An 18,815-nucleotide genomic window follows, 5' to 3' on the forward strand; every position below is an offset into this window, starting at 1 on the left:
TTGCTTGAATGTTTAAATTGGCAAGGATTAAAAACAAGTGCAAATGATGAACTTTTGAAACGACATAGCATTGACCTGATCAGGCCATTCACAAATCTGTCAACCGTCCTGAGCGTATTTTATGCTGGCCTTTGGCTACTGGGCAGTCCTTATTGTCGAGCCCTGAAAGTGTATGATGTTTATGTTACGTCCCCCTCTGTGTCTAGGGGTGACAAGGGGAGTAACATATGCTATTTATGAAAAGTTAACAATTATGTCGGTGAACTTGCAAACAAAATAGTGAGAGAGAGTTGACTATCCGTAATCCCAGCACTCAAACTCATGGAAACTCTTCAAGATTTTATTTACAATGTAAAGTCTTTGTACAGCATTAAAGGGTAAGGGAAAATTAGAGGTTTAACAATATGGGTAATTCAAAAAGAAAGAATAAGACGCTTGTAGCTTCAGGAGGGGGTTAAGGCCAAAATAACAAACAAAAAGGGGATGCTAACTGAAAACAAAGTAATCTAACTTACCTAGCAAACAAAACATCAAAATCAACAACATGTCTCTTCCCTGACTTCCTCACTGTTCCACAAAACCAGGAGAAAAGCATAAGTTGATAAAATAAAAATGGCACCCACCTCCTTACTGCGTCTGCAGGCAAAATAATAAAAAGAAAACAATTTCTAATCACAACAAGCTGTCTTGAAGATACACTACAGGCCCTGATCACACAATAGTAATCAAATACAACAGGCTTTCTTAAAGCAGCACCACTGCTTAAACCACCAACTGGGAAAAACAGACAAGCCAAACTCTCTCTGGTGTTGTGTCCGTTCCCTCTGTTTAAATACAAGCTCCTCTCCACAGCTCTGATGAGGAACAGGTGACATCAATTAGGTCTCCTGTGAGAGGACAGGGAGGAACAGAGGAAAACCAACAAAAACTACAACTCCCAACAGGATGTCAAGCATCAATGAAGCACAGTTACATATGGAGTTAACACACAGTATTAACAGCAACAATACTCTACATCTTAGGATGTAACATTTATTAATTGTTAAAAGAGTGCAGAGCCATCAACAGGTTAAAAAGAACATGGTTAATGTCTGGAAGCTTGTTTGAAGTGCTCTGGATCTTATACTGATTAAAAGATCATTGTTTAGCCAATAAAATGAAACTCTGAAGCCTCAATCATGAGGGGAGAAGTGCTTGATCAACTATCCCTGTGTTTCTTGATTTTTTTAATGACTTTAATAAACTGCTTCCGTTTATTAACCCTTTGACCTGTTTGTTTGTGCTGACAGGTAAGTTATGATGGAGAGCTTCACAAACACCCCCATCTGGAGGCTGATTTGGCAGCCGTGAGGGACCTATATGGCCATCATGCAGTATCTCTCAGGTATCTAATCATACACATTTCTAGTTGTTGATGTGAATACATTTTGAAAGTTTTGCCAATTAAACTTTTTTTTTTTTTTTTTTTTTTACACACAAAATGAAAAACATTCAAATAAAGTAGCATTATGTCAGGAAAAGTGCAAACATTTCATCAGCTCAGAAAACAAGTTTTAAAATTGTGACTTCCTTCCTGAAATCCCCTACCACCAGAGAAGTGTTTTACGGGAAACGACACCTGGAGCAATCATTCATTAGTGATCTGGCACTGTTAACCCGCTCAAGAACGTTCAGGTCCCATAACTCTCAGGTGGCCAGGGGACTGTCATTTGGGGAAAGGCTCTGTGATCAACTGAAGGATGGGAGAGTCTGAGCATTTTCAGTCTGATTACAAGCCTGTAATGGTGTAATGATTGCTGTGTTTTTTTTTATCCTGACAGAGAAGCTTTCATTTAGCTAATCTGCTCTGCAATCAGTGTTGGAGCAAATTTAAAGCAAGAAATAACACATTTGAAACTGCTGCTTTTAATAATGCTGTGGACAACAGCAAAAAATGTGTTTGTGCTGAATATCTAAGATGAAAAGAACTCATGACAGATTGTCGACAACAGCGTGATTCACCCTGCAAAATTTGGCAATCTGAATGGTGTTTCATGTGACGACAGCTATTAAAAGCTTCGTCCTTGAAAGTTTATCTTGTCAAGCTGCTTTTGATAAGAGCAGACAGACAAATGAAAGAACAGCATAAAAGACTCTATTCATAGCAGCAGAAGTGTGTGTTTTATATTCTCTCTAGTGTGTGATGCATTTGCCCTGAGTCATGGATGGAAGACTATTTTGAATATTTATTCAGTCTTCTGCTTGAAAAATGGCCTTGGTCGCTTTTGCCGCAGTCTCTATGAGTGGGTTCACTGGCGCCCCCTTTAATAATTCCAGGACATGTCCAAATAAAATATTTGGTTTGTTGGCTTTTGCCTATTCATTTAACTTGATTTGAAGGAAAAAGCAAAACTGCTCTTAGAAATGATTCCTTGAAGTTGTTCTGAATTTTCTTTACCTTAGTAAATATGTAATTTTGTGTGTTAACATGTATATGAACATGCATGTGTGTTTATTGGCTGTATGTAAGCTGTTTCCCCTTGTCAGATCGAAGGGGATTATTATTTTCTCAAACCTTTTGCTTTTGAGACACAGCGGCTGCATTTGGGAGTGAGGTGTCACCATGGTAACAGTTAGCCCAGAGCAAGGCAACAAACTCATCACAATGGTTTTATGAGAAATAAATGCTTTGTGTAAAGCACAGCAAGAGAGCTGGAGCATCAAGCTACATCCCTTCAACATCAAGTGTACCTGTCTACTTGCATAAGAAATAAAATATAACACAAGACTGATTTATTCTGGAATCTTTCTGATTAAAGTTAACATGCTTTCATTTTTCTACTTACGTCATTAAGGATGACGCAAATTTGCTTTCAGTCTCCTTCCACTCAGTTATTTGCTGATGGATAAAAACCAGTCCTGTCTTATTTTTCTTTTCTTTTCTTTTTTTTCTTCCAACCCATTTAAAATAAGGTGCAAATGATAATTCATATCAAAATTATATAAGCAAAGTGAACTTCTTCATGTCTAAATTTGTTGTGAATTCCCTTCGAATCCCTAAAAGCTTTGTTCTTGACTGTCAACAACAATATTCTGATTAATATATTCTAGTAATTGTTTAGTCTGAACAAGTATGTACTTTAAAAGCTGTTGTGGATAAAGAGTAATCACAATAGGAGGATTTATTTTGTCAAAGATGGAATCTCATAATCGTCTGCAGTTATATCTATTTTTTCCCCTAAATACAGGGAATATGGTGCAATTGACGATGTGGACATCGACCTACACATTGATGTCTCTTTCCTAGATGTAAGTGTTATTGTTCATTGTCTTATTAAAGATAAATGATGATGACCAGTGATTTTTATTATATATTTTTGTGTGTGTATGTGTGTGAATTAAATCGTGTGAAATTGAAATAAAGCATTTTTTTTTCATAGGAGGAGATTGCACTTGCCTGGGATGTGATCCGGAGTGAACCTGTTATTGTGCGACTTCACTGCTCCCTCACACAATATCTGAATGGACCAGGTTACTCCTCTCTCTCTCTCAAACACACATACACAATAACAAACTTTCTGTAATAGACTATTCATTTTATAAACGTCTGTAGCTCTTACTCAGGTTGGATGCCATATTGAATTATCATGAATGAAAACGAGGCTGTGAAGTATAGACTTAGAGTCTTAACAATGGCACACACTGTATAACAATCCTAGATCATGTCATTTTCAGAACTCACATCTTTAAAAACTCTTTTATGGAGTTTTTGTCTGCTTCGAAAGAAAAAAAAAAAGGTGTTATTTAACAATACCAATCCATTGTATTTCTATCCTGGACAGCTTAATTTTTTATTCCTGTCAAAACTTAAATATGGCACTATCCTGACTAAGGACTATACTTTGTTAAACGTATAAAACAGTTAACAACTCTATAAGAAAATCATGCAATTCATGCATTTTCCCGTCAACAGCATTAGACTAGTTTGAACAGCTTTCCTTGTTAGATGTTTTTTCCCTGTGTTCCTTTTGCATAAAAGCAATATGCCTTGTTCTTGTCAGTGAGAGTCTTTTGAGTGTCCTTGCACTGAGCTCTCTCTGTTGATTGTAGATTGGTTCAGAATGACTTGCCTCAAGAACATGGCCACTTCAGTTCAGATCGCAGGAGAGAAGTTACTTAGACACGGCTGCAATGCCTGCTCTTGTTCTCTTGCCAAGATATTGCTTCTCATAAGTGGCTCATATCAGAGTGACCTTCTGTTGCAGTGTTTTATTCACTTTGATGGCTTCATCAAATGGCTGTAGCAAATGTTACATTATATGGTACTTTGTTTTGCAATAACTTTCTCATGTCCTGTTTCCAGTTCCCACTGTCGACGTGTTTCAAGTGTCTTCAAAAGACAGATTTGGACTTGGACATCAGCTGAAAAAGTAAGAAACTACTGGAAAATGATGTCTAGTGTTATATAGGGGTTTCTAGTGTCATTAAACTTCATGAGTGTGTTGTCTCTTTGCAGGGTAATGCAAACCTTTGTCACACAGCAGTGGAAGTGTCAGAGCAAAGATAAACTCATCAGCCCACACAGCAAAAAGCAAACCGATAAGAAGGTGAAGTCTCCCCTGCACATTTTTTCAACTCTACGCAGGTGAGAAAAAAAGTCTCTCAGCTACACCAGTGCTAGACAGTTAATCAGATACAGGCCTTTTGAATAAACGTCCAGAGAGAAATAGGTTTATTTGTATGCCATTCAGCATAAATAAGTACATTTTCTCCATGCATTTCACATTTGGTATGAATAGGCTAAACTTATGTCTTCAGGACCAGCGTTTGCTTTTAAGCTAACAAGCGTGCCAGCTTCATGGCCTCTGTGTTTATTAGACCAGCTGGAGAGTCTGAGACATAAGAGCTGATATATTCTAAAGGATGAGTCAGTGGTTGTTTATCAAATTGTTGGAACAGTTGACACAAATCTGATGCTTCATTGAATTGGAAAGACTCCAAGACAGAGAAGACTGGACTGTAATTTTGATGAAATTGACTTTGAGAATGTAGACATGGGTTTGGCAGTTTAAAATCATAAAGAGGAAATCTTATCTGAATGGCTTACCTGTGTGTGTTTGAATGATAAAATAATACAATTATCCAGAAATGAAAGATGCAGAAAAATGGTTAAGCAGTTTGTCCACAGTGCTCAATGCTTTGTATCTCATTAACTCCAGCACGACCTATTGTAATTCATTAGTGCAAGAAATAGCACTTCCCCACTGCAAACTATGCAGACCTGAACATGAAAAATGAACTGTTGTAAATCAGCCAATGAAGCATTCTGAAATGTGCAGGATTTGCACAAGCGTAATTGCACAACATCTTTCGGTGTTCCTTAGTTCACATTGTTTGATTAATGTGCTGTGCTTGTGCAAACTCAGATCCCCCAGCTACCCTCCTCCTGGCTGTGTGAAGAGCAAAAAGAAGCTCAAACCGGAGCAGGACGGTGTGTCAAAGTCCCACCGTCTGTTACGGCGAACATGCTCAAGCACGGTGAAGCCAGAATTGGACGGCTGTGTCGGCAAGTCGCACAAGCTTCTGGGCCACTCTCTCTCCAGCGACCCGCCCCTCAAGCAGCCCCACCGGCTGCTGCCGAGGCCCTGCTCGACTGCAGATAAACCGGAGGACTGCCCTCCGCTGCGGCCTCATAAACTGTCGCCGCGGTCGAGCATGGCAGAGCCTCGCTGTGAACACGCTGCTGGCAGTAGCGATGGCGGTGCTTTGAAGCCCCACCGGCTCCTGGGCCGCTCCTGCTCAGGCAGTGTGCAGACTGAAGAGCTGGATGGCCTGAAGCACCACCACCGTCTGCTCAGCAGGTCCTACTCCAGCAGCACCAAGATGGGCAAAAGTGAGATCTTTAAAGAGCCTGTCACTGAGAGCAGACGTCTCTCCCTTACCTCAGGGCTAATTGGCATCCTGGCCCCATCACTCTCTTCCACACCTCAGGTAAGGATGTTTCCCAGAGGCTGCTTGGGATTGCCTCATATGCAAATACTTCCTGATAAATACATGATAAATTAGGATTTGCCTGTTTGGTTTGGCTTTGATCAGTGACACCTGGTCGAGTGTGGTGCAGTGAGATCCAGGCATTTGTAGTCTTTCAGTAAAGTTGTATTTATTTGAATATAATATTATAAATGATAACCATAACAGAAGATATTAATAATGAAAAAAAATAAATAATAATATTTAAAGAAATTTGAGTTCAGTGTATTCTGCTAAACTTAAAAGAGTAATCTGAGTATCTTAAACATCTGAGAATAATAATCCTTGTAGAAGAAATCATAAATGTCAAATGAATTTATCCATTGTGTCATTATCTACGTATTGTCAAATATTTCCGCCACCTAAGTTCAGTTAAGTTTAGGACTAGATCATGTTTACATGATCTGTAAAATGCAGAAGGTAGAAGTCCGATAAAAATAGAGATATGAGTTAAGCAATCTTCAGATATCATCTTTCAAATAGCAGCTCTTGGAAAAGAACATTAAGTACCACAGAAATGATATAACTTATACACGATCGTGGAAAATAAGAAAAGTGTAACATCCTTGGAAATTTGCATACACAGTGAAAGCATTATTTAACACAATTTATTTACTGCAAAAATAAGAGTAAGCAATTTCACAATGAATTGCTGGTACCAGGCAGAGATGATACAGCAGGCTGAGAACAGGGTGATTTATTAAAACGTTCTCACGGAGAGATCAATTCTGTAGTTAAAACATTTTTGTCCCGCAAGTGTAATTTTGGGCTTCAGGCTTTGAAAATAACTTTGTGTGTTTGGTTTGCAAATTTGAGTTTTTATTTTTTTCTTCTGTTTTCTCGAATAGCCAAACTTTGGCGCCAAATCCATTCCAGTCAGAGACAGAGGCTTCCTTGTTCAGGTAAAACAATTAATAAAAAAAAATCTGCATTTCCCCCTTGCCTAAATTCACTAATCAGACAGTATTTGCGGTTGGATTAATGCAACTCTTTTACTGACAAATACATGCAAAATCCTTTCCTGAAGCAAACTGAGCTTGAGGGCACGTGATTGGTTACAGCAGTTGACATTCTCCAGTCATTAGTATTCTTGTGACCAAAGTTACATCAAAAACGTTGTTTACTCACCATCAAGTCATTCCATGATGAAGATATAAACATTTTTAAGTGAACTATCCTTTTAATTTGTATTAGTGTTTTGGTGGAGCTGCTGATGCTATATTACTGTTACAGAGGGGAGAAATGCTGCTGAACAGATGCATGTGTGTTGACCTGATGTGTAATTGCAGACTATGGAGTATGCAGAACAGCGTATCCCTGTACTGAATGAGTTCTGTGTGGTCTGCGATGAACCTCACGTGTTCCAAAATGGACCAATGCTCAGAGTGAGTCCGTTTGCTCTACCAGCAATCTGGAATAGGAAATGGTGTGAATACTTTGGAATGAAATGTTTAAGACACCCGGGATTGCATGTCTTTAAAAGTATACAGTAGACTACCGTTGAAAATGTTGGGTTTAGTAAGATATTCTAATGTTTTTAAAAAGAATATTGTTTGGTCAAAAAGACAGTAACAAATAATTTATTTCAAATAGAAATATCTTGTGATGTAATAAATGGCTTTATTGATCTTGTTTCTAATGTGTCCTGCAGCCCACAGTGTGTGAGCGAGAGTTGTGTGTATTCGCCTTCCAAACGTTGGGGGTCATGAATGAAGCTGCTGATGAGATTGCCACTGGTGCTCAGGTACACAAACAAACAAAATAGACATTACACAACTGTAAGCACTCATAAAGTCATTCTGCACAGAAGATACCATGTTTCTAACCAAATGCCTTCGCGATTTCTGTTTGTGACTAAAGGTAGTAGACCTACTGGTGTCCATGTGCCGGTCTGCGCTGGAGTCTCCGAGGAAGGTTGTCATTTTTGAGCCATATCCCTCTGTGGTGGATCCCAATGACTCACAAGCACTTGCCTTCAACCCCAGGGTACTTAAAACACTAATAGCAATTAGCTTTAGCTTAACCAGTCTTGTTAGTTTAATCCTGCTATTCTGAAAGGAATATCACATTGATTGTTTGAGTTCTTCTTCAGAAAAAGGACTATGACCGAGTGGTGAGAGCTCTGGACAGTATCGCATCTATCAGAGAAATGACCCAGGTATTAAGTTGAATTTAACAACAAAAGCATGCGCTTTTTTTGTGATTGTTATTGTTTTTAAAGGCCATCAGTCATTTCATATTGAGTAGTTTAAATAAAATATGAACAAATATATAAAATATAATGTAAAAAATGTATTTTATAATAAATTATTATAGTTTAATTGAATACATTTTATTAATTAATATGATGTAAAATATAATAATAAACTTGATTAAACATTACATTGACAGCCCTAGTTGTTTAAATCGCTATTATTTTATCTTGCATAGCATACGACTTCAGAGAAATCATCTAATGCTTTGATACTTAATGGAAAAGACTTGCCAGAATGTAATACCATATGTTGACCATTGACATATCTTCTGCACAGGCTCCATACCTGGAGATAAAGAAACAAATGGACAAGCATGATCCCCTGGCTCACCCATTGCTGCAGTGGTATGACAGAATGACACTATATCCTGTATACACTACATATGTGATCCAATATACATATCCATCTTTGTACTAACTAGGACAGTCAGTATGATCATGTGATGAACAATTGCTCATTTATTTAAATTCGTCTGCAGTCCTGCGGTGGAGGGTTTTAAACCTAATGGGGTATATGACATGGCTGATAAATCCATTTTCTTAACAGGGTGATTTCCAGTAACAGATCACACATAGTGAAGCTTCCTGTTTCTAGAGTAAGTCTTGTATCTGTCTTATTAAGCATTTGTAATGATTTCCCTTAATATTTCTGCTATCAAATGCCACCATTTCTGAGTTCTAGATTAAGATGATCAGGGTTCGACTACTGGCACTTTTCCACTGCATGCCATGGCTCATATTTTATTTTTATTTTACTGTTTACTGTACCTAGTACCTGGTACTTTTTTAGTGCCACCTCGGTTGATGTTCCAGGCGATCCGTACAATGCTAAAATGTGACGTGTAAACACTGCAGATCACTGATTGGTCAGAGAGAACGTTCACTTCCAAAATCATTGGATTTGCAACAAGAGACACCAAACCTGCTAGATTTAAATAGTCCGCAACAGCCACCACAGTATCATTTGTTTGCAAGACTTTTTTAAACTACTTGCTTTAAACGACCGTCACATGCAACTTAAAATAAGAAATGTCTATATCGTGGTCAGTAGATGAGGTGACGGCACAACTATAACCATCAGTCTATAATCACACCCGCTGTGAAGCGATACATCACTGCAGTGGAAAAGCAGTCTAGCTGGCATTACCTCCCTTAGAGAGAACCTTGACTCCTTTAGAAACTATCTTTGAGTTCTCCTGTATTCCTAAAGACCGTTTTAATTTCACAGGAACTCGTCAGTGTCTCATGATTAAGGTAAAAGGATTAAGGCTTAACATCTGAAGTGTATTATCTTTCATCTTGTTTTTCTCACAACAGCAACTGAAGTTCATGCACACACCCCATCAGTTCCTCCTGCTCAGCAGTCCACCAGCCAAAGAATCCAACTTCAGAACTGCCAAAGGCCTATTTGGGAGTACCTTTGCTTTCCAGTGAGTTCCATTTACCTGAGAAACTGCCAATCTGACCCACATCATTACAAATTCATAAATTCATGATAAGGGTACAACGAGGCTTAAGGAAAATGCGTTTTATCTGGTCCCTAAGTACATTGCAATATCTGTCCGGCTGGAGCTTGTCATTTTTGGCAAGCTCTTGGCAGTTTTTGTGTGCATTCTGTGAATAGTCTGTGGGTGTGCTGAACAAATGTTGTACTGTAGATGCCACAAGCCTGGTTTGGACTGCAAGACATAACAGAAAAGCTATAATTTCTTACTTTAAATGCTTCACAGCATTGAGATTGTGTCCACTAATAATAAATATTTTCAATTTGGAAGTGCATTTCATTGTCACAATAAAAGGAAATCAGTTTCAGGTGTGTTAACTAGTTCAGTTGTTATTCAGCTGTGCAGCAATCTAGATCCTGAAGGAGTCAAATCTGTCTTTAGCACAGATCTAATGAAAGCCACAGCTGCACAGGCATGAGGTTTCTTGCTGGTTGTTGATTTTCCAGTTTTAAAAAGACAAACTGACTGACTCTTTCTCCCTCTTGCTTTCAGTGGATCACACATAGAAAACTGGCACTCCATTTTGAGGAATGGTTTAGTCGTGGCATCAAACACAAGGCTTCAGGTACTTACATTACCCACAATATCTGATTATTTAAAGAGACCAACGATAAGAAGGGTTGAAGGGAAAGATGTTTTTAATGTAATAAAGCTGGGATGAAGTGTGGATGTAGCTGATTTTTGTAGTGGAAATAGATGTAGTAAGATATAATAGTGTGTGTGTGTGTGTGTGTGTGTGTGTGTGTGTGTATGCATAATGCATTGTTAAGCTCATAAACATCTGAGCAGACTAATGATACAATTACCTTTTTACACCACATCTCTATATTTACATAAGAAGAAACTTAATAGTTAAGAGGCTTATTTACTCGATGTTTCTTCAAACAGAATATAGAACTTAAATGTCTTTAAATGTAGTTGTACATGGTTACTGGATATTTTAGCAGACATATTTAAAGTTTTGAGAATTTAACAGTTTGCAATGATTTAAGTCGATGAGACTGAATTGTTGTCTTGGTTGCAGCTTCATGGCGCTATCTATGGGATTGGAATCTATCTCAGTCCATTATCAAGCATATCCTTTGGCTACTCAGGTCTTAAAACCTTCTTTTTTCATTGTCATGTTTCCTGTACTTTCTATTTGAATATATGCACAATACAACCAAAAATGTAAAAACGTGTTGCGTGAGTAATTGCTTGACATAACTGTGGCTTCCCCCCCGCCCCAAAGGGATGAATAAAAAACAGCAGAAAGTTGCTTCAAAAGATGAAAATGCTGCCAACAAGTCCAATATTAATTTGCAGGTATTTCGTTTAGCATTTATTTTTGCATTTTTTTTAGTGCAACTATTTTTCCCCCATTCACATGACCCAGTCATTATTGGAACGTCTTATAAAAAATAAAAAAAAGTAAAAATGCTTGGCCTGAAACCTCACAAGATCCACATTTTTATTTTCTTTTTTTTTTTTTTGCTTTCAGTCCCAGAAGAAAGGCCAGAACCCCCAGTTTCTGCAGAGCCGCAACCTGAAATGCATAGCCTTATGTGAAGGTACACATTTAACACACATTTATATTATCATCTGTAACCTTTGTCATGTTAACAATCACTTCTTTTTATATTTATGTAACAGTTATTACATCTCCCGACCTGCACAAGCATGGGGACATCTGGGTAGTTCCAAATACAGATCATGTCTGCACACGCTTTTTCTTTGTGTAAGTACAATTATGTCTATCTCAGCATATATATATCTGTTCCTGTTGCTAAATGTGTATTTGTAAAATAAAGAGTGCGTATCTTGTATACTGAACGCATTTATTCCATCAAAACATAAAAAGCCGCACATCTGATCTAAATAACAGCAGGTAAATTGAATTCAAAGTCTCTGTTTTTGTTTTTTTTCTTCCTTCAACCACTTGTGAACTAGTTATGAGGACGGACAGGTAGGTGACACGAGTATAAACACACAGGACCCGGGTATTAATCGGGAGATCCTGCGAGTCATCGGCAATCAAACGGCTACTGGATGAAAGAGTTTGAACACAATCCCGCTGCCTTGACCTCTTTCCCAAAGCTGGACATTTGAGCGCAAGAGGCCAATACCAACGGCTATTTTTGGTAAACACACACACAGAACAAAAAGGATATTGGCTCAAATCTTCCGAATACACTATTTCTACTGTTCCACTGGGATACATGCATATTTACATGACTATTCAAACTATTACCATTTTGCTAAGTTTCTAAATTCAAGGTACATTTTGAAAGAGCATGGTATGTCTTTCAGTTCAACTGATGGACTGCTTATTTTGTTTTGTAAAGAATACAAAAAATGAAACACTTTGAAGAATACAATATTTTGAGACTTTCCTGGAGAAAAAAAACAATATTCCTGTGAGGATATGTGCCATCAGACCTTGTTTACTAAGAGTTGTACTTGTTGAAGTACATTAATTTGTGTATACAAAAGGTGTCTACTGTATATGCACTTTATTTTTCTTAATGTATGATAGTGGTTTCAAACTTCCATGTAATCTTAAATGCCTTTTGAAGACGGACATATTTATTGTTTGACGAGTGGCGAACACAAGCGAGCAACTCCTGACGTTGACTGCATTTGCAGCTGATGGAGCTTTGACAAGTGTAGTTTAAAAACTAAATCCCTGTGCTACAGCTTAGATTTCATGCTACTTAACAGTAGCTGTCAGTTTACAATTTCTAAATCCTCAGTTTTAGGATTTGCCCAGATTTAATGAACCTGCCACTTCATTAATATCATCATTTTAAACCTACAGTATTGCTGTAATATTTTCATTGATGAGTGACTATAAGTAAAGTAAAAAAAAAAAAAAAAAAAGATTAAAAATACAAAAAATGAAAAGACTTTATGTATTTGGCAGCAACAGCGAAACATAAAATGCATGCTGCTTTCCTTACACTTTCAGATTTTTTCCCCCCTCTTGTTATGATTATAGAATTTTTGATAAAAGGGAAAAATCGGCACCCAGTTGTCTTTGAACATTTCGAGATAAATCTTTTTTGTAAGGTGATTTCAAGGCAGAATAAGTGTTTGCTGCTTGTTGTTTATACATCGTAATGTATTAACAGAAGGTTCAAATGTGTATTCTATTCAATTTTTGCAATTCTTTATAGCGATGTTTAGACACCTGTGTGGTTGGTAACTTTACTTTCTAAACATGAAATTGTTCGATCATTAAAATCACTAAATCTTTTTTGAGAATGATCACCTAATATTGATATTAGGAAACTGTGCATAAAGATAACACATTTAGTTACAGTTCATTAAATTGAATTAAAAATACTATACAAGGAAATGCAATTTTTACATGAAGTCAAGATGTAGCACCACAACAGTTTTTCTTCTTTTTTTTTTCACTTATGAGCAGAATTATGTGTTTTATTAAAATATGGGCACATTAAATATGTGGTATTGATTATTTTGTGTGCAGAAAAGTATTTTTTGTATTTTTTCTGAAATACTGTTAAATTCACATGATGTTCCCTTGCAATATATTCCATTTGACTCCATTTTAGATTCAATTAAACAGATTAATATGACGTTAAATCTAAAGTGAAAGTTTATGTAATCCTTGCGCATTGTCAAGTTTGTCATTACTAAAAAATGGGATGTAAATCAGATCATTATATAGAATATTCCTTCAAATCCACAATCATCAGTTAATAAATACTGTTTAAATATCTTTAAAGGATCAAGTTGGGTTTTAGTTCTTACATGCATGCACATTCACAACTGTATAACGGTTACAAAACATCTTTTTTTTTTTCATTGAGATGGAGGATGTTCATATGTGATAGGTTTGTTTGTATAGTTTTGTACATTTTCTGCACAATTTGGTAAAAAAGGATCATGCTACTTAGCATTTGGTGCCTTATTGATAAGGATTTAATGGCAAATATGACTGTGCTGTCATATATGAAAATATGTATATAGTGTAAATAATGCCACAGCAGCAAGGAGGCCAAATATTTTCTGTAGTATGTTTTTACTTTTTCCTTCTTTTGCGAACGGATCAAGCTTTTTGGCTTTTTACAAGTTATGGAAATAGTAGCTTATGTATCTGTTTATGTTAATTAAATTCAGATTTGCCAATAACTCTTGTCATTTTTGTCTTTTTTCTTTCTAACTGAAAGAAAATAAATACTGCAAAATACCATTTCATACATGGAGGTCTGCAGCCTTACTAGCCTCACTCAGCTTTGATCCAGAGTCATTATCAGCAGAGCCTTTCCTTTCTGTTACAATCATGAAATGCCTGGGCAGTGCACAACATCCAACATTAAGATGTAGTCAGAATATGTTTATGAGGGGAAATGCAGTGCCTGGCAATTTTGGTATAGAGTTCTAGAATCGATCAGCCATTTCAACTATCTGTCTTTAAAAGCACAAAAACAAATTATTAATATATATAACCTTTATTAAATGGACAAAAGTAAAAAGAAAAGATTCCCAGTGTTTTCACTGACCAAATTAATAGTATTTTGCTGCAACACACAACACAAAGTTGGGACAGAGGCATGTTTAACACTTGTCACATCAACTTTCCTTTTAATTATAATATTTTTGGAATATAGGATTAGGATTTGTATAGTTTTGGAATTAAGGATTTTAATTGTTAATTTAATGAACCTGCCACTTCATTAGCATCAATCATTTTAAACCTACAGTATTTCTGTAATATTTCCATTGATGTGTGACTATACTAATAATAATAATAAAAAAAAACTTTACGTATTTGGCAGCAACAGCGAAACAGAAAATGCATGCTGCTTTCCTTACATTTTCAGAATTTTCTGAAACATTTGAATAATTTTCTGAGATTATTAACTGGTTGTTATATATTGTATATTAGTTTTAATTTAATTGGAAATACATATACGTATATGTAAAAGAAGCATTTGAATTTCATTAATTAATTATATGCACACTTTTCCATTTTCAAAAGTTGACTCTTAGATGGTCAGACCACACAAATCGCCACCAACTTAACAAATACTTTGCTGCAGGAGTGGTTGTTTTGATCAGCATGACTTTGGGTTGATTCCCATTGGCCAAAAAAAACAAGCATAATTTTACTAATTGTATAATTTCAAATTTGATAAAATTTTATTTTAAGTTCTTCATTTATTGTTTTGCATAATAATACAACGACTAGTGCAGAACATATATCAGGTAAAAACACTGGAAAATGCATGCATTATATATACACACACACACACACACACACATATTTATCAATTTAAAAAATACTAAAACCCATCAAAATCTGAACAAAGGTAAACAATAAATGATCCATGTCAAATTCAAGTAATATTAAAAAGCCTGATACCAACAGGAATGTTTTATTGTTACTAAAATGACTAGTTCATGGTTTGATTAAAGTTTCTCATGATCACCGGTTGTTTCACCTGATGGTGATGGTGAAAGGACTGTCTATGTCTCTCAGAATACTTCATATAATTTAAACATCAAAGACACTTACATTTGTTCCTTTTTTGTTGCCGAGTCTCTACTGCTGTAACTTAGTATACACTGCATGACACATATTACCCCAGGTTCATCTGTTAGGAAATCTCAAAATGCAATATAATATAGAAAATCTAATTACAAAATGGGTAACACTTTAGAATAAGGTTCCATTAGATAATGTTAATTAACTACTTTCTTTAACATGAACTAAGCAAGAACAGTCCTTCTACAGCATTTATAAGTCTTGGTTCATGTTAATTTCAACATTTACTAATGCATTATTTAAATCAAAAGTTGTGCTTGTTAACATTAGTTAATGCACTGTGAATTACCATGAACTAACAATGAATAACTGTATTTTCATTAACTAACATTAACGAAGATGAATAAATACAGTAATAAATGTATTATTCATTGTTTGTTCATGTTAATTAATACATTAACTAACATTAACTAATGGAACCTTATTCTAAAGTATTACCACAAAAGGATATAGCAAGGGTGATTAATAAATGTGATCCTCTATTATATTGACATGAAACCGATGTTTAAATGGCCCAGCCCACTAACTCTATGTCTCTTATGCTGCTTCATGAAATTCATACATTCAAAACATTAAGAAAAACATTAAAAATTAGGACTGCCTGTAAAAAATGTAAGTGCCATACTTTGACCAGTGATCACAAGATTGCAATAATACTTCATTCTTGTCCTTTTTTTCAGTATGACTGCTGGTTGTAATAGTATGGGAAATGTAGTGTCTGAATTGATCACAAGGTTCAGTCTGTATAATCAGGAGATTCCTTTTGCTTTCAGTTCGTCTTGTACTCGTTTGAGGTACTCTGGATCTGGGTAACCGTAACTATAAACAAAAAAACATAATTTCAACGCTTGAGATAAGGTAACCACCCAAAAATGTTGACAACACTCAAACTGTTTACTCACCGAGTTGGCCCTCCATCACGAGACGTCTTATGGTGAATGTCATTCCAGGTCACCACATTGTTCTGACCGGTAGTAGATGAGCGTCCGATGGTGAAAGTGAGTTGCTGGTCGAATGCCCTCTGCAGAAGCTTCAGTACCTTCCTTCCCTCCGTTGAGTCAGGGAGGTAAGCTATGCGGGACACACCCTGGTATGGCATGCCCGGGTTTGGGTGTTCATCCTTCAGAGTTTGAGGTAATCAAAAGACAACATTTGTATTAGAAGTGTAACTGATTGGTGTCATCTCGAACAGTTTAAAGCAGAAAAATCTGTAACACCTCCTCGCATTTGTAAACTCACCCCCTGACGTCCACTTGGTATATGGTAGCTAATTAGGATTGTTCCATATTTTTCATATCCAGGTAGAGAGGAGCTGTCCCATGAGACAGTCATGGATCCTCCTTTCGGTTGCGTCCCTGTAAGACTGCCGTATATCTCTCCGCATATCGGACAAGTTGGTTTCAACTGGAATGCTCTTTTCAAACAGTCTTTACAAAATCTGTGCTTACATTTAGGCAAGACTGTGCATTCAGATGTCTTGAGTGGTTCCAAACAAATTGGACACGTCTCATCTTTGGCTCGGTCTATTGATTTCTGTTGTTCCACATTTTGCCTGTAAGGTGTTTCATAGGTTTTATTTGTGGTTTGGTAATGTGAATATCTCTGTGTACTCCCATTCAAACATTTCCCAAATCTTTCAAGACTAATGAAGTTGCCAGTCAGTTGAAATTGCCTTTCATCTTTATGAGATATTAGCAGTTCTGGAAATTCTGCTTTGCAAAGCATGGTAATTCCTGGACTGTAAAAATACGTCCGAGTTTGCAGCCCTGTTGCAATCTTTTGATATAATGTTATAAACTGTTCTCGTGCAAACTGAGCATGAAGGCTGTTCCCAGACCGAGGCAAAAAGGTTACCAATCTATTGTCTCTCTTCATGATAACTGCATTCCTTTTTTTAATTATGTCAAGTTCCTTAGATTTCATTTTTTCAATGTAATGCATAAAAATGTCATCAACCTTAACTGGTTCAATTTCTAAGGGGTCACTTTGAGCTGGTCTCCCCTCCTGTCTTAGATCCCTACTTCCATTACATGTTGTTTGTAAAATTACACTCCTCCTGTAAATATCTTCAGCCTCTTGAAATGACTCGCTGGAAACACCATTCACATCTTTATATTTATGTTTCACAGTCTTGCTGTGAAGTTTGCTTAAATCGGAATTTGGCAGGAGTAGTCTCACTCCAGTAAATACCTGCAAGGAATTAGAAAATAATAATCATAGATGATTTAATAACACGGTAGGCTAACGTTGCACGAATTTGTTTTAAAATCACACTTTTTGAAATGAAATTTTGAAATGATAAAGAAAAATATCATTGACAGGGTTTTAGCACGACTGTTAGCAATCTCACCTGAGGCAGGCTCATCTCTGTCTCTGCCGATGGCGTCGTTCAGTTGTCAGGGAAATCCAAACAATATCAAGTGGCCTCAAAATGAGCCAAGAACTACATATAGTAACCGTCAATAAGTTTATTTCAGAAAAAAAAATGTATGCGGTTTTTTTTTTAAAGATAAGAACAAGCTGAAGCTCTTTTTGTTTGGTCCTATATCACAGTGTCACCCAAAACACGTTTAACACTTTTGAATGTAAACACTCTGCGTTTTAGTTTCACTTTTTCAATCAGGAAGTCACGCTCAGTATCGGGTTGCCAGGTCCCAGGGAAAGAAATCCAGCCTAAAGCCGACTCAAAATCCGCCCAAAAAAGGAAGGAAAAATAAAGTGGGCGTAAAAGCTAGCTACGATGCCAGGTGTTTAGAAACAAAATATGCGATGACTGATAAAAGTGCATGTTTACATTTACATCTACTTAAGAAGGTGATCAAAACGATGCAAATGAGAGCCATTTAGAAATCATTAAGTAAATAGTCCATCCTGATTGTAATAGTACCAAAAGTAGCGTACAGTAGCTACTTTAAATGAAGTAAACTTCCACCAGTTACAGTGAAAATGTAGACCTGCGCATTCCTCAATCATCAGGCACTCACTGATAATAAAAAAGTACAAAAACATTACATCACAAGAGGGAGCTAGAGATCCATTTGGTTGCAAAGAAAGCACTGATCTATATATATCTGTGGTGCAAAGACATTTCCAACAGGAATAATATAGCCTACTGTCTACTTTCTTCAGTGATCAAGTGATCTTGCTCCATTGTGAACTAGGGCATCGCTAGACATTGCAGTGCCTGAGTTTTTATCTGACAAAAGATATTACTATATGCTGACCTCAGAATATTTTTTTCCCTGTCAAAATTAGTTCAGCTGTGATGGACTGTCCACTGCTCGACCTTACAGAGGACAAGCAGTCTTGGGATTAGATCTCACCGTAAGCCTATTCACATTTTATTTTAAATGGGTCATTTTAGTCGCCTTTTGAAAAGATGTAGCCTATTAGTCTCAGGTGTCCCCAGAAGGTGTTTATGAAGTTTCAGCTCAAAATACCTCACAGATAATTTATTATTTGATGCTGTAAATACCCTTTCTTAGACAGAAGC

General features: G+C 36.6%; 2 protein-coding genes across 2 annotated transcripts in view; one reads left to right on the forward strand and one right to left on the reverse strand.

Annotated features, from left to right (window-relative positions):
• The window catches only part of parp8 (poly (ADP-ribose) polymerase family, member 8), a 31,882-nt gene extending 17,977 nt beyond the window's left edge, over positions 1–13,905 (forward strand). The window contains exons 7-26 of the mRNA XM_052592459.1: positions 1,290–1,384; positions 3,228–3,288; positions 3,420–3,510; positions 4,343–4,409; positions 4,496–4,624; positions 5,406–5,970; positions 6,858–6,911; positions 7,299–7,394; positions 7,661–7,753; positions 7,870–7,995; positions 8,102–8,167; positions 8,541–8,608; positions 8,811–8,859; positions 9,581–9,693; positions 10,261–10,333; positions 10,793–10,862; positions 11,000–11,073; positions 11,249–11,318; positions 11,401–11,485; positions 11,698–13,905. Coding sequence (XP_052448419.1) covers positions 1,290–1,384; positions 3,228–3,288; positions 3,420–3,510; positions 4,343–4,409; positions 4,496–4,624; positions 5,406–5,970; positions 6,858–6,911; positions 7,299–7,394; positions 7,661–7,753; positions 7,870–7,995; positions 8,102–8,167; positions 8,541–8,608; positions 8,811–8,859; positions 9,581–9,693; positions 10,261–10,333; positions 10,793–10,862; positions 11,000–11,073; positions 11,249–11,318; positions 11,401–11,485; positions 11,698–11,800 — 2,148 coding nt within the window. The 3' untranslated portion in view covers positions 11,801–13,905. The remainder of the gene's footprint in view (positions 1–1,289; positions 1,385–3,227; positions 3,289–3,419; positions 3,511–4,342; positions 4,410–4,495; positions 4,625–5,405; positions 5,971–6,857; positions 6,912–7,298; positions 7,395–7,660; positions 7,754–7,869; positions 7,996–8,101; positions 8,168–8,540; positions 8,609–8,810; positions 8,860–9,580; positions 9,694–10,260; positions 10,334–10,792; positions 10,863–10,999; positions 11,074–11,248; positions 11,319–11,400; positions 11,486–11,697) is intronic.
• Positions 13,906–14,894: 989 nt separating this feature from the next.
• Positions 14,895–18,112, reverse strand: LOC128002655 (E3 ubiquitin-protein ligase DTX3L). Its single transcript, XM_052592461.1, has 4 exons — positions 17,673–18,112; positions 16,562–17,512; positions 16,225–16,442; positions 14,895–16,141 (listed from the first exon to the last, which is right to left on the reverse strand). The coding sequence occupies exons 1-4, from the start codon at positions 17,685–17,687 to the stop codon at positions 16,072–16,074; spliced, it is 1,254 nt and encodes a 417-aa protein (XP_052448421.1). The 5' UTR covers positions 17,688–18,112; the 3' UTR covers positions 14,895–16,071.
• Between the last annotated feature and the right edge of the window lie 703 nt (positions 18,113–18,815).

The sequence above is a fragment of the Carassius gibelio genome, chromosome A5 (assembly GCF_023724105.1).
Source record: "Carassius gibelio isolate Cgi1373 ecotype wild population from Czech Republic chromosome A5, carGib1.2-hapl.c, whole genome shotgun sequence".
NCBI classification, from domain to species: Eukaryota; Metazoa; Chordata; class Actinopteri; order Cypriniformes; family Cyprinidae; genus Carassius; species Carassius gibelio.

What these genes read in the sequence shown, in the direction of transcription:
- LOC128002655 (XM_052592461.1), bottom strand. An exon ending in TACCAAGTGGACGTCAGGGG is followed by an intron (nt 16,443 to 16,561) that starts GTGAGTTTACAA and finishes CAAACTCTGAAG; the next exon opens with GATGAACACCCAAACCCGGG. An exon ending in CGTGATGGAGGGCCAACTCG is followed by an intron (nt 16,142 to 16,224) that starts GTGAGTAAACAG and finishes TTTTGTTTATAG; the next exon opens with TTACGGTTACCCAGATCCAG.